The sequence below is a fragment of the Dasypus novemcinctus genome, chromosome 6 (genome assembly GCF_030445035.2).
Source record: "Dasypus novemcinctus isolate mDasNov1 chromosome 6, mDasNov1.1.hap2, whole genome shotgun sequence".
NCBI lineage: Eukaryota > Metazoa > Chordata > Mammalia > Cingulata > Dasypodidae > Dasypus > Dasypus novemcinctus.
The window spans coordinates 80,764,616-80,780,034 of record NC_080678.1 but is presented as its reverse complement, the minus strand read 5'-3'; the positions used below and the strand labels follow the sequence as shown (position 1 = coordinate 80,780,034).

General features: G+C 55.8%; 1 protein-coding gene across 2 annotated transcripts in view; it reads right to left on the bottom strand.

The window, feature by feature from the left end:
• CDH23 (cadherin related 23) overlaps window positions 1-15,419 on the bottom strand; it is a 438,368-nt gene that overhangs the window by 63,004 nt on the left and 359,945 nt on the right. For both annotated transcript variants that reach the window (XM_058298988.2, XM_071215845.1), the window contains 4 exons: window positions 11,210-11,359; window positions 9,689-9,817; window positions 8,593-8,721; window positions 7,711-7,938 (listed from right to left, as the gene is read on the bottom strand). In XM_058298988.2, the coding sequence (XP_058154971.1) occupies window positions 7,711-7,938; window positions 8,593-8,721; window positions 9,689-9,817; window positions 11,210-11,359 (636 nt within the window). The remainder of the gene's footprint in view (window positions 1-7,710; window positions 7,939-8,592; window positions 8,722-9,688; window positions 9,818-11,209; window positions 11,360-15,419) is intronic.

Below are 15,419 nucleotides of genomic sequence, written 5' to 3'. Positions count from 1 at the left end.
ACGGAGTCTGGCACGTTCACTGGACACTCCCTCTTCTCGACTTCTCTTTCCAGCTTGGCTGCTTTGTCTCCCTAACTTTTTGTGAGTTCCAGGAGGCCTGGTCCAACAAGGGCCCTTCCTGTGACCCGCCTGCTGGGCTGGTGACTGGCACACAGCCACACCACCGCGTGCGGCTAACCCAGGGAGCCGGGGTTCTGTTCTCTGACCCCTCCCAATTGTTAGCGCCACCTCCAACTTTCTACCAGGTCTAGTTCCTAGCAGCTTTGTCTGGGCCTGGCAGCATTTCCTCAACAGCAGTAGTACTCTGAGCTTGTTGAAGGCCAGTGAGGTTTCATTTTTTTCTTAAAGCAACTCTGATCTATTGGTATGTCTTCCTGAAATATGGGTTGAGAGGGATTTTGAACTATCAATACGGCTTGGTGAGAAAGTGCTGTGATCGGCTAGCAATGTCTGTCCAGGGCACAAGAGAGGGAAGTTAAAGTACTCTGAGCTTGTGAAAACATTTTATGTGTTATTACTTGTTTGATCTGCCCACCCCTGAAAACCGTCGGAGTTTTTATTGTCCCTCTTTAACGCACGAGGAAACTGAGGTCCCCAAGTTTGTGTCTTGTTATGTAAGTGAGCGGTGAAGCTGGATCTAAAGTCCAGTATCCTGCTTCCCAGGCCAGGGCTGAATTGAATGGCCTTCACCCTGGACTTGCCTATTGCATATTCCTGGGCTCCAGGAGCTGAGCCTGCACCCACAAGCCCACAGCTCTACCCCACTCCACACCAGAAATGCTCTGTGTGTGCCCTGCCTGCCCTGGCCTTGGCCATCTGGCAGAGCCACAAGACCCTGTTACTAATACGGTTGGCTCCTCCCCTATCAGCTCTTGCCACCCTCTTTCTGTTAGCAACCCTGAAGCCACAGGACTCCCAGTGGATATGGTGGCCCGTGCACCCCACTTCCTCACAGCAGGGGAGGCTCTCAGAGACCAGAAGAGGATGGGGAAGGGAGAAGCTCTCAGCCCACCACTGGGCATAGCCCTGGGCTCTTCGGAGCAACTGAGCCAGTGGTACCTGCAGCATTTGAGCAGCTGCAGAACATCCCTCAAGAGGCAGAGCTAGGGGAAGGGTCTGGATTTAGTCATCCTGAGCCAGGGAAGGCGTATCTACTTGGTGTGTAGCACGGGGAGGGGACCAGACTTGGGGTTTCCAGAGCTTGAGCTGGCGTGGGGGGGTAGGGGAGCAAGCTTCACGAGCAGGAGGCGGGTCCAAGTTTAATAAACAAAAGAGCCCCTGCCCTAAACACAGGAGGTGAGCTGCCAAGAGCAGTGTCCCCAGCTCACAGACTAGCTGCGGCAGCTGCTGGGGACTCGTACCAGAAAGGGGTGGTGGGAGATTTTCTGTCCTCCTGCCTGGACAGGTGACTTCTGCAGGTCCCACCAGCCTTGAGAAGCCAGGGCTTTTCCCCTGGGACTGTGTAGCCTGCTGGCCGTGTGTCGTGTGGCAGGGCGGCTGCCGCCCTCCCTTCCCAGCCCCTGCCAGTGGGCCTCTGAGGCTGGGGCTCAGCCCTGACCTAGAAGTTGCCTTCCGTCCTTCCTCTCCGGGCCCAGCCCTTCCTCTTGCAGGGGCCTCCTTGGCGTCCACTTAGATGTCCCCCAAGCCTGGCCTCCCCACCCACAGCTGGGAGCTAGCCAGGGGCCGAGGCTGCACAATGACTTCCCCGGGCTGGGTGGAACCCACTGTGGGAGGGACCTCGACTGACCCTTGCAGCACAAACTGTTCCAAGTGTGCATGATATAAGGATGACAGTTGGGAAGAGCCACCTAAGTTGTTTGCAGGAATATTCTGGTCTCAGAAAACTGGGGGTGGGTGGAGGCAAGAAATGGAGAGCTGAGGCAGCTGGGAAGTAGGGTTTCTCTTGGCTTTTGGGAGGCTCTTGGTAGACAAATCCCAGGCCCCTGCTTAGAGATCCTCATCCTTTAGTAAATGGCTGCAAATGCCTCCTCCAGAAAACTTCCCCTGGCTCTGGCTCTGTGCTCCTGGTGCTCTCTCTTGACTTCCTAGCCTCTAGCACAGGGTCTAGCATGAAGTAGGTGCTGAATGAATGAATGAATGAATGAGTGAACAATTATGGCCTAGTAGTAGGTTCTCAAATTATGCTTCTGTGGTCACTGCAGTCCTTTACTGAGGTGTCCCCTGCACATAATCAAATCATGGGGTTCTTTTTCCCAAGAAAGTAAAAAAAAAAAAAAATTGAGAAAGAAACAGACTCTTCTCAACTTAAGATTTTTCTCCAGCTGGTGCCCGTGGCTGTTTGTTTGTATCTGTGTCTGGAGAAAGCTGGGGTCTGACTCAGCCAGAAGGCCAGACACACATTCCCCTGGTGACGGCCTCAGGGGCCTCCACCCCGACCTCCTCATCTGAGGCTGTTTTCTGGGGCCCTGGGGAGCAGTGATGGTGATGGCAGGACGAGGAGGGTGGAGAAGGAGACGGCGCTCCTCGCCACCCTGCGCCCCCCACGCTCACCACGGGGCAGGGCTGAGAGCTGCTTGCAGGGAGGGTCAGAACGTCGGCGCCCGAGTGGGAGGAGGCAGTGCCCCGGGCCCGGGGGCTGGCACGGGCATCTGCAGAGGGTCCGGATGGAGACTCTTCCCGTCCACTGGCACCTGTCCCGCGTCCTGCGGGCACTGTCTGGGGAGTGGCCCGTCTGTTCTGGGGGGCCAGGAGGAGTTCCGTTTCTTCAATTCCCACTTCTTCTGGGGACCAACAGGAAGCCAGACCTGGCCTCTGCGCTCAGGGTATAAAACGTGGTGGGCGGTAGGATGCCTCCTAAAGGAAGGGCTTAGAAGCAGCAAGTCACAGAGCCGGAAAGCAGAGTGGTGGTTACCAGGGGTGGGGCGAAGGGGCAATGAGGAGCTATTGCTAAACGAGGATGAGTTTTGGTTCCGGATGATGAAAATCGTTTGGAAATACTTAATGGTGAAAATTACGTATGTGTCAATGTACTTAATGTCACAGAATTGTCCACTTAAAATGGTTAAGATGATTTTCATGTTTTATCACCATTAGAACTAATGAGGGAGGGGTGGGGGGGTCACTAGGTCAAAATGGGGAAGAGAGCAGTGTGGCAGATGCTATTGGTTGCCTACCCGAAATCTATTTCCCACCTTTTCCTCACTAACAGAACCCTGTTTTCATTTGAGGCAGTGATGTAACTAGCCTAGAGAAATAAGTCAATTATGACAGTCCTGTCCCTCATTTTTCCAGCCTGCCTTGAACCTAGGATGCCTATGCGACCCACTTGTGGTCAACGAGACATAAGCAGGACTCTGGAGGGTGGCCCTGGGAAAGCGTTTGCTTTCCTCATTAAGGGGCAGATGTGGCTGGCAAAAGATGTCCTTTTGTCATCTTGCTTTAAATGCTGACATGATAGCTGGAGCTATAGTAGCCATTTTGCAACCATGAGGGCAAGGCCAAAAAATATTAGCACTGGTATTATTGAACACGAAACCAACGTTTATAATTCTCTCCAGAAATTTTGCTATATTAGAAAAATATATTCTGATTTATTTATGACTCCACAGTTAAGTTTCTGTTACTTGCAGCTGAAAGCATCTCTACCTGCTATTGGAGGGAAGACCAGGAGGGGTAAGTCTCCTTGAAGCTAGGTGCAATTGTGATAGCTGGAAAATGTGCCTATTAAAAAAGTTTATTCTTAAGCAGCTCTGAAAACTTAAAATACCTTCCCCAGATCTAGTGGAACTGGTTTTCTATTAATCTACTCTAAGTAGCTTAAACTTTGTTCTTAGTTCCTAGAAGAACAATAACCGGACCTTCCCAGTTCTACTCCCAGGAATGTCAGGGATAAGATAACATCTCAGCAAAACCACAGAGTGGTTCCTGGGAGCACCTTTTAGCCCAGGAAATCTACCCTTCCCTCAAGGACAAAAGACTGTGAACCACGACAAGCAAGAGTTTAGCGTGCTGGAGAGAAGACAGGATTATGAAATCTCCCCACACCCTGTCACAAGATCCTGTCAAAAAATTCCAGAGTCACCACCTACGTGGAGGAATGCATCAGAGTAGTCACCACGTGAGCCTCGACCCCTACTCCCCTATAAAAACCCTCGCCCCCATTCTCACTCTGAATTGATTTTTTGGGAAGATTCCCCAAGTTCCTTGCTTGTGCACTTGGAATAAATCACCTTCTCACTGAGAGCTGTGCGTCTCCTTTATAGCGGATAGGGTGGGCCTTTGGGAATAGCTGTGCTTGGTAACAACTGGGGAGGGTTTATGTCAAAACTGGGCCCCCCAAGTCACCACAATAAATGGCGCTATCCTCCATCCTGTGTCCTTTAAATGTGCCTCTATTTGGTCCACTGGGTGTGACTGACTGAAGGGACACTGGTGACACTGGGCGGCCCTGGAACTGAGGATCCCCAGGGGGTTTCCCAGAGCCAGTGCCAATTCCTGGGCTCCTCAGAATGTGGTGGTGGGGTTTCCTGGGACTGGCCCCCTTTCTACCAGGCTCGCTGGAGACACTGCCAGATAGCGAGCCCAGCCCAGCGCTGCCCTGGCCCCCCAATCCACAGTGCCATTGCCAAAGGAGAGGGGGGCTCTAGAGTCACCTGAGGGTGGGAAAGGGACAGAGCTGAGGCCTCATTTACAAGCAGGTTCCCTAATGGTTACCACATCACTGTGGAAGATTTACTGCAAAAATGCCCCCAAGTCTTCACCTCTATCTCCACACTCCCTGTAATGTGATGTTGCAACTTCTTTCCTCAAAAGGTGGAGTTTAGAGTGTGATGTCAGTGATAATAACAGTGCAGGGCCCTCCAGGGACTGTCCCTCCCCAGAAACGCTGAAAATCTTGGCAAAAACCCTAGGAACTCTGGAAAACAGTCAGAGGTTTACAGTAACCAAGCAAACACTCAGCCTGGAGAAAGGCCACTGAAATTGGGCAGGAGATCTTTGCGGCATTTTACTTCATCCCGGCTTTAGCCCGCCTCCCAAGCTGTGGCAGAGTCGAAGATGACAGCCTGATTCCAGGCCTGGGCACCTGGATCCCCAGGGAGCAGAACAGACTTGGCTCCCAAGGAATTGTTTGTCTCTTCCCACCGACAGGGATTTTGCTGAAAGACTGCTGCAGGGGGCTTCCCTTTGTTTTGCCTAACTTGGAACTCTAAAAGGGTGGAGTAGCTACAGGAGTCTCTGAAAACAATGAAAGCCAAATGAACAAGTCACTGCCACTGCGAGCAAAAAAATAACAATTGTGGAAACAACAGACATTCCTAAAGCCTGGGAGTGAGATTTTTTGGAGAAAGGGAACCTAAAAAGTTATGGACATGCTCAGGAGAGGATACATGCTCAGGAACAACCTGCGAGGACCCTAAGCCCTCAGCTCTGACTTAGCCTCAGCACAAGCAGGAAGTGAAGGCTGAGGCAGAGTTGTCAAAGGCCTGGCTAGGCATTGAGGGAATGCCCTATCACAGAGCCAATCTGCAAAACCTGGGGAGTATTTCTATGTATGTATGTATGTATGTATGTATGTATGTATCTATCTATCTATCTATTTATCTATCTATCTATCATCTATTATCTATCATCTCTCTCTATCATCTAGCTACTCTTCTTTCCTTCTTTCTCCCTTCCTTTTCCTTTTTTTGGGACACATCATAATATTCAACACATCCAGCTTTCAACAAAAAATTATGAATCATGCAAAGAAACAAGGAAGCCTGGCCAATTCATAGAAAAAAATAGAATTGAACAAAAACTATCCCTGAAGAAGCAGATACTGGACTTGCTAGATGAAGACTTTAAATCAATCATGTATATGCTTAAGTTCTAAAGGGCAAAAGAACAAAGGACTAAAGAAACCAGGAGGATGGCATATCAATAAATAGCAAATATCCATAAAGACACAGAAATTATAAAAAGGAACCAAATAGAAAAGTTTGAGCTGAAAAGTGCAATAACTAAAATGAAAAATTTATTAGAAGGGTTCAACAGAAGCTTTGAGCAGACAGAAAAAAATCGGTCAACTTGAATATAAATCAAATGAAATTATTCAGTCTGAGGAACAGAACAAAAAAGAATGAAGAAAAATTAGCAGAGCCTAAGAGTTTGTGGGACACCATTAAGCACACCAACCTATGCTTAGAAGGAGTGGAGTACTAGAGAGGGGCAGAGAGAATATTTGAAGAAATAATGGTCAAAAGCCCCCAAATTTGATATAAAAGACATCAATCTTCACATCCAAGAAGTTCAACAAACTCCAAGAAGGATGAACTCAAAGAGATCTACACTGAGACACATTATAATCAAACTGTAGACAGCCAAAGATGAAGAGAGAAGTAACACATAACGTATAAGCCACTTATGGCCGATTTCTCAGTGGGAACCTCAGAGGTCTGAAGGCAGTGGGATGACACATTTAAAGTGCTGCAACAAAAGGCAAAGTTTGTTTTCCCATGTTTTAAATCTGGGCTGGCCCTGTGACTTGCTTTGGCCGATGGAATGTGGCAGAAGTGACCTTGTGCCAGTTCCAAGCCTGGGCCCCAAGAGGCCTTCCATGCTTCTGCTCTCTGTCCTGGAACCCTTTCCAACTGCCAATGGGAACAAGCGTGGTCTAACCTGCTAGGGGAAGAGAGATACGTGGGCTGGTTTTCCCTGTGCCCCAGCTGACAGACAGCCAAGCCCCAGAAGCACAGCCATTCAGCTGTCATGCAGCTGCCCACACACACATGAGAGAGCGCTGATGGTACCAGAAGAATTGCCCAGCTAAACCAGGTTTAAATCGCCAGCCTACGAAATGACTTAAAAAAAGATGATGGTGGTTTTATGCCTCTAAGGTTAATTCGGTGTGTAAGGCTGCATTATTGTGTCATAGACCCACTCCTCCTCCTCTTTCTCCTCATCATTTACTAAGTACTTCCAAATGATCTAATTTGATTTCCCAAACAACAACTCTGAAGCAGATACTATTATTGCTCTTTCACACATGACAAAAGCAGTGTTCTGACAGGCGCTGGCTTGCTCATGATCACGCAGCCAGGTCACAGCGGGCTCCGGCTTGGTGCTCCTGACTCTGAATTTCCCACTCTCATTTGCAAGCTACTCCCAGTCTTCACTCACCTCCCACCCAAGCCTATCACTCCTCAGACAGTCTCACCACTCAGTCCCTCAGGCCCCCGCCGACCTTTCTGACCTTGCAAACATTACCTTGGGCGATGGCCATGTGCATTCAGACGTCAGACTGGATGACCCTGCCAAGTCCCTTCTCACCTTGACATGTCCCTCCAACATGATTTAGGGAGAGGGGGTCAGAGGACACCTTTTCCTGTTTGTCACAAAGGCACCAGCGGCGCACAGCTTGGCAAGTGGAATGTGGGATGGATTTGAGCTCCTGCTTGCCCCTGGGGCTGGGCCCTAATGTACAGGTCTCCACCTGTACCAATCCATAAGCTGCTCTGCCAGAGCAAAGAAGACTGAATGGAAGCCTGAGTGGCTGTAGACGCATGAGAAATACCACTGTAGCTTTGCATGCAACAGGCACTCCCTAGGTACTTGTGGGTTAATGGACTAAACACATGATAAACGAGTTTTCAAAGCTTCACCCCACTGCCTGGAATTCTGTTTCTACCCATCTTGCTTTCCCCTCTCCCAGAAGGTAGAGCCACCCCTCACCCAGCTCTCACTCCCTGTGCCCACCCCGTCACTCACCGACAGGGTGGGGGTGCCCTCGTCCTCCACGGTGACCACCAGGTGGTAGAAGCTCTGGTGCTCGCGGTCCGGCGGGGCGGGCCGTGTGGCAATCTCACCGCTGATGCGGTCCATGCGGAAAGTCATGTCCGTGTTGCCTTCGGTGATGTAGTAGGACAGGATGCTGTTGATCCCGATGTCACGGTCGGTGGCTCTCACCTGGACCACAGTGGTACCCCCTCCCACATTCTGGGAGAAGAGCAGGAAAGGGGTCATTCTGGATTCAAAGTCTAGTGCCTGCTCCTGGCAGCCCAATGCTTAACCTAAACCTTCAAGAAGTTGTGCCTCGTCTACCTGGAGCAAGGATGAAGATGGCGATGATGGTGGTGAATGCCTACTATGTGCCAGGTCCTGAGTTAACTCATCGAATCCTCTCTATAGCCCTAAGAGTTAGGCAGGGGGGTTATTCCCATTTTCAGATAAGGAAGCTGGGGGGTTAGGAAGTAATTTGTCCAGAGCCAGGCTTTGAGCTGGACTCTAAAGCCCTGTGCTATCTTGCCCTAACGACGGTCTGACTTGGCATGATATCCAGCAATGCTGGAGCAAAAATTCTCCTGCAGTGGCTTAATCTTAAGGCAGAATACTAAATATATTGTTCTCCCCAGCAACTCTCCAAAGGTAAACCTCAGCTTCCTGTCAGGTGAAAGACAACTATCTTCTTTTCCTCACCTCTCCTACCACAAAAATATACCACATTCCAGGACCCAGGCCAGGCCCGGGGCATCTAATTATGAACGAGTAAGCCACAGTCCCCACCCGGGGGCCTGAGCGACGAGAGGGAGAGACAGACACATGGACAGGTCCAGGATGGCCGGCTGTCCAGGCGGCGGGGTCTGCCCATACCTCGTTCACACTGACGTTGTACCCAAAGGGGCTCTCGATCACTGGAGGGTTGTCATTGACATCCAGGACGGTCACCTGCAGGATGTGGTCCTGCTTGCGTGGAGGGGTGCCACGGTCTGAAGCCACAACCTACAAGGAGGAAGCATGGCCAGAGCCAGGGCTGAAGGGTGCTGGCGGTGGGGAATCAGGAGTAAGGAGTCCTGGAGGCCTAGGAGACTCGCCCATCCACCCCTGCCAGCTCGGGACCCTCCCCGAGGCTTTCACCTTCTGCCCGTGTTGGAAGCAATCCTTGCCCAGCCTCTGTCTGCCTCGGTGTCCTGCTTTGGAATCTGACCCCTGTCTGCCCGAGCCTTTACCTCCTGATCTGACCCCTGACTGTGATCTGGGCCCTGCCAGCCCCTGAGTATGACCCTGGGCCTGTGACCTGACCCAGGACCCCCGCCTTCAGCCCCAAAGGCCTCTGCCCCATGCACTCAGGTCCATGCCGATCTGATTTCTGGCAAATAGCCAAATCAGCCTCAAATAATCTTTCCAGCAACGAGCTGGTGACTGTTCCTGTGAGCCTTGATGCCGTCCAGAGGTCCCTGGAGCAGCAGTGAGTGCTCCAGCTCAGCTCCTTTCAGAGCCACCCCTGGTCCCCCAAGACCACTCAGGAAATGTGCCAGCCACAGCGGCCCTTCGTGACTTCTCGCACCTAACACTTGCTTCTCACCTTGGCCTCGGCAGGCCAAGAACAGGCTCTCCTGCGCATTGCACAGGTAGGGAAACTGAGCCCAGCCTGGGTAAATAATCTGCCCAAGGTCACAGTGAGCTGGGGGAGGAGGCTGGCCTCTATCAGCGCAGCCAGGCTTGGTCCGCTGGCTCTTATCTCAGCAGGGACAGCTGCTTCCTGCTTGGAATTCAGGGATCCCTCCCAGGTCCCCCTCTTCCAGGTCGGCCTCCCTCCTGCTCTCTGCCCTGCCCCTGTGTGACTTGGGGAGAGCAGGGAAGCTGACCAGCAGGGTGTGCCGATGGGCCGAGCGCTTCCCCGCATGGCCAGCGGTGCGCGGCCAAGGGCTGAGCTGACCGGCCCTCAGCCCGGGGGGCCACCACCCACCTTGAGGATGTAGTGGTCCAGCTCCTCTCTGTCCAGGGGCCTGGCCACAAGCACCTCCCCGACGGAGTCGTTGGTGGTGAGGATCTCAAAGGCCCCGGCGATGTTGCCCGAGGCCAGGGAGAAGACCACCTGTGGAGGGGGGAGAAGGGGAGGGCGGGTGGGCGGGAGGCCTGCCTCCCCCTCCACCCTGGGTGGTCTGCTCAGCTGGGGCTTTTGAGAACAGAGGGTTCCATGCAGACATCATTTATGTTCCTCCAGCAGGGGGTGGGGGGCCCCAGGGCTGGTCTATGGGCCAGGGGACTTGGACGGGGGCAGGTCCCACCACCCCACTGCACTGGCGTTTTCTCAGGGTGGGAAGGGAAAGCACTACCGATGATGGAGCTCCTGCTATGAGCCAGCGTGGGCCGTGGTGTCGCATGGATTGTATTTGGCTCTGCCAACAACCCGTCAGAAAGGAACTTTCGGTTCATAGACAGGAGGCTCAGAAATGTCAAGCTACTGGCCAAGGTCACACAGCTTGTAAGTGCCAAAGAGAATGGGGCTTTGAACCCACAGACCTCTAGCCCCAGAGCCAGCCTCTCTGGGTCCCCCAGAGGTGTATAAATCATTTTTGTAACTGTGGAAACCTTCCACTCAAACACACCTGTGCACAAAACCACCAATTCATAGAACGGATCAAAAGGGTGTGGAAATCGGGAAGCGGTCTTGGTCCAACTGATAGAGCATCCTCCTACCACATGGGAGGTCCAGGGTTCAAATCCAGGGCCTACTGACCCATGTGGAGTTGGCTCATGCGCAGTGCTGATGCACGCAAGGAGTGCCATGCCATGCAGGGGTGTCCCCAGTGTAGGGGAGACCCATGTGCAAGGAGTGCACCCCATAAGGAGAGGTGCTGCATGTGAAAAAAGTGCAGCCTGCCCAGGAATGGCGCTGCACACACGGAGAGCTGATGCAGCAAGATGACGCAATAAAAAGAGACACAGATTCTTGGTGCCGCTGACAAAAATAGAAGTGGACACAGAAGAACACACAGCGAATGGACACAGATTGCAGAGAGCTTGGGGGGGGTGGGGGGAGGGAGAAAAAAAAAGGGTGTGGAAGTGGCTGCACTCCACCATGCCTGCCTCCTTGTGCCCCAGGGGTGCCCAGTCCTGGATGGAAGGCAGTGGTTCCTGCTCCGGGCTGGGGTGCTGGAAGCAGGAGGCAGAGGAGCCTGTCCCGCGGGGACCTGGGCCTGCTGGAGGGTTGGCCTCTGGACCTGGGAGTAAGGGAAGCTTACGCCCCCTGCTCTCACCTCCTGGTGAGGCCGAGCTAAGGCTGACCAGTGCTGTGTGTCCACTTGGCTCAGGCAGGACCAAGAGCCCACACGGCTCTGTGAAGCGGCTCTGCCTCCTAGCCCTGACCACAGAAGGGGACTCGTGCGTGTAGGCGGTCCTCGGGGACAGGAGCAGAGCTGGGCAGGCTGGGACGACTCCCCTGCCAATGGCAGGGAAGACACGGGCTCTTTCACTTGGTGCCCACCTGCCCATTGCTGCCCGCATCAGGGTCCCGGGCCTTGACGGTGGCCACACGCTGGCCCACGGGGCAGTCCTCGGGCACGCTGACAGCTGAGTCAGAGGTGAAGTCGAACCAGGGGCTGTTGTCGTTCTCGTCCAGCACGGTGATGTAGACCTGGCGGGGACTGTGGTCAGAGACCCACGTCCTCCCTCCTCCGTGCCCCTCCTTCTGGGTCCAGCGGGGAGCAGACCCCCAACTGGTGGCGGAACGAGGGCGAGCTTTCAGAGCTCACCTAGGCCCATCCCCGCCTCGAAAGGACCCTGAGCCCACTGCAGCAAAGGCGCTGGAGACTGGCAGGGGAGGCTGCACAGGTGAGCGCCCGCCAGCCCTGGAGGGCAAGGGGGGAGGCCAGGGGCACTCTAAGAGGCAGCGGAGCCGGGAGAGCAGGAAAGCGCCCTGGGTAAGGGGATGGGAGCTACTCCACTCCAAATCCATTAGCGACCGCTAGCTGTGTATTGGCATAACTTCCTACTTTTCCAAGAGAAATTAGGAATCTAGATTTTTACGTGACATCAGACATAAATGAAAAAAATGAAAGAAAATCATGTGCAGGCCAGCTAAAGCTCACGTGGCAGCAGGCTATGGCCGGGACACCTGCCTGGATTCGAGGGAAGGAACCAGAGCACGGCCACGGCTGGCGGCCAGGAGGCTGCATGGCAGTCCCTGTGGGGGCAGGGCAGGGGGGGACTTCCCAACCGTCAGATGAAAGCCGGGGACAGGCAAATCGCATGCAAAGAGCTCGGGCTCTGTGTCTACAGGTCAGGCCCCTCCCGCAGGGGCTGAGCTGTGATCTGACCAGGGGAGGAGCCGCCAGCCCTCAGGTGGCCACAGAGACACAGAGGCAGGGCCATGTGGGTCCCTCGTGTCCAGGGAGGAGGAGCCAAGGAGGAGGCTCAGGCTCAGGATTTCCGGGACAGGCCTCTGCCCACTGCTTTGCCCCAACCAGACCCCATCCTTTTCTTACCGGGCCCTGGAATTTGGGGCCCCCCATTGGCAAGGGACCCCGGGGGAAGCCTGCTGACCTCTGCACCTTGCACAGGAGGTTCCATGTCAAGCTCCCTCCTTAATCGGCTTTGCCTCTCAGGGCTAGCCGTTCCGGCAGCTGACAGAAGCAAAACGCAAGGAGCCCGAGCTTTGCAGCGCGGCCCACTTCATCCCTTACCGGCTGTGCGACTAGGGGAAAGTTACGCCACCTCTCTGATTTTCCATTTCCTTGGTGGGAAAATAGGAGCAGGAATACCTCCATGCTGAGACGCTGGGAGGAATCGGTGAGCCGGCAGAGGGGTCTGTGCGTCAGTCCCTGCCCTCCTTCGCTGCCTGGGAGACAGTCACGAGCCCACTCACGGAGACCCTGCCCATCCATCGGGAATTTGGGCCAGGGAGTTCCCTGAGCCCCGGTCTGCCCACTCGTGAAGTGGGAGTAATATCACCCACCGCACTGCTCTCAGGGCCCTGTGATCTGGTCCCTCCCAGATGCCCCTCCTCCCGCCAAGGCCTTGCTGGACCCACTGCGCTTCACCCCACCTGAGGGCCTCTGCACATGCCCTTCCCTCTGCCTGACATGCTCTTCCCTCTTTGCTCACTAACTCCTATGCATCCTGCAGATTGCAGCGTGAGTCACTTCCTCAGGGAAGCCCTCTTAGATTTCGCTGACCAGATCTTCCCTCTTTGCTCACTAACTCCTATGCATCCTGCAGATTGCAGCGTGAGTCACTTCCTCAGGGAAGCCCTCTTAGATTTCGCTGACCAGATCGTATCTTACTACAGGCTCTCCCTTGGGGCACACACGTAAGGGTGTGATCATTTGATCAGCAGTTTCTTCCCTGGGCTGTATCTCAGGCTTGGGAAGGCAGGGCTGTGCCTGAGTCTGGCTTCCTATGGGATCCTGGGGCCCCGTGCCCGGCACACACATTACTACTCTGACGAGGATGAGGATGGGGAGGTGGGGGTGAGGGGCTGCTGGGCCTCCCAGTTGGGGTCCTTGGCCTCAGTGGGCCAGGAGGGAGGTCAGGTGGCAAGGCTGTTGGATTAGATACTTGGCCTCAGGAATCTGAGTCTCCCCTCCTGGCCCGCTAAGGGCCTGTGGGCGCCTCAAGAGCTCTTCCCGCCCACCGCAGGCCTGCCCCTTCCTGCCTGCGTTCCCACCCCTGCGGGCAGGGAGGAGTCAGGCCTGGAGGAGCTGCGGTTTCGGTTCCAGCCTCTCCGAGGAAACGAAGTCACCTTGAAAAGGCCGTGCGCCCCGCCTCCACCCTAGCACCTCGCCCGGTGTGTGGGGCTCGCCCGGCTCGTGTATCTGGGGCAGTGGCCTCTGGGTGCCTGGGAGAGGAAGCCGGAGCAGAGCGCACGGGCGGGGTGGGTCCTTCTTCCTGGAACGGGGCAAAGCGGCTGGAAACACGGGCCGTGGGGGACGGTGCGCTGAGGTCCTCGCCACCCCGCACAGAGGAAACGGCTCCCTGGGCACAGAAGGGGCTTCGGCAGCCTCGGGGAGCCCCCACCCATCCCTGCTGCTTACGGGGCTCAACCAGCCTCAACTCCCCCCGCCTCGTGACCACCGCGGGGAGGCACTGGGCCCGTTTTACTGATGAGTAAGGGTTTCCTGCTTGACCTCTCTGAGCCTTCCAGATGGGAAGGCCAGCTGAGGGACTGTCTACTCCTGTCCTGGAAGCTGTGGTTGGGAGCGCGGGACACGGGCCACCTGCCCACTGCCAGGGGCTCTGCTCGCCGCCGCCCACGGGGACTCCCGTCTGGGAGTGTGCGGGGTCGCTGGGGCTGCTGCAGATGCGCTGACCCCAGGCCCGCCCCATGGACCTCCGGAGGGGGCCTGGGCCTCTGGGTACGGCCAGGCCGCAGCAGGCCACCGGAGCCGGATGTGCCAGGGGCCAAGCCCCCGCGAGGCTGAGCTGGGCTCTTAGCCTGGACGCTGGGTTGACTTTTATCCCTTTAGGCTAATGCGAAAGGTTCTGAACTAAGGATGAAATAAAAGCTGTAACCGAGGCTGATGACAGGCCGATGGCTGCACGTGGGCCCTCGGGTGCTTCAGACGGCGTCCAGCCTGACCGGCCGATGCCCAAGCTGTGGCGATTGTCACTTGTTATGTCATCACGTCAGGATCCCACCCAATGGGCCCCCTCAGAGGCTTCCTCCCCTGCCGCCTCCCCGCCCCCCGGAGCTCCCCTGCCTGCTCTGCCCCCTCCCTGTGCCCCAGCTGGGCCCTGCCCTGACCTAGGAACCTCGCCTGACTCCTGGGCCCTCAGCGGGTCCCTGCGCAAGGGCTCGCCGCCCATCTTCCCCGGCGTTGATGATCCCCTCCTTGGAAGCAGGGTGAGGCCTGCAGGCAGCGGGTCACAGCCTGCTCCTGGCTATCCTTCCCGGAGGCCTGGGACTGAGCACCCACTATCCACACACTTGGGTATAACGAGGTCCTTGCACCCACCCGGGGAGAGGGATGTGGTCCTCTACAGGCGCTGGGGCGGGGGAGGGGAGGCCGCGCTGATTACACCTCCCCCAGGGGCGCGAGTGCACAGGGCTCTCCTACCCACGGCTGCCGGGGTGACGCTCCTCATTTTAGAACCAAGGAAAGGGAAGCACAGAGAGGTTAAGCAGCTTGCCGGCATCACACAGCCGGAGAGGAGCACAGCCGGGATGGGGCCTCCATGTTCCTTCCATTGCACGTTGCAGCTACTCCTTTGTTATCGTGTCACCCCATTCCAGTACCCCACGGAGGGCTGGGCAGGACAGAGGGCAGAGCTGGACCCAGGGAGAGCGCCCGAGAAGGGCCTGGACTAAGGTCACGAGAGTGGGTGACCGGGGAGGTAGGGGAAGCCTGAGCAGGGGGCTTGCTGCAGGCCAGTTGTGTGCTCTCTCTCCAGCGGGAGGTGGGGGACACACGGGCCCCCAGCCGGCCCCGGCCCCGGCCAACAGACGGGGGGTCACCCAGCCCACGGGCTACTCACCTTCTGCAGGCAGAGGCGGCAGGAGGCGGCGAGGGGAGAAAACGCAAAGATGCGGATGGTCAGCAGCGCAGCGCTTCCAGGCCCCGCGCCCAGCTGCGGTCTGCGGAGGATGCCGCCCCCCCCACCCCGCACCTGCCGAGGCCCCGCCCCTCTTCCAGCCTGCCCGGGCAGGTGCACCCCGCCAGCCGCAGCGCGGCCCCGGCCTGTCGGGACCCTCGCCC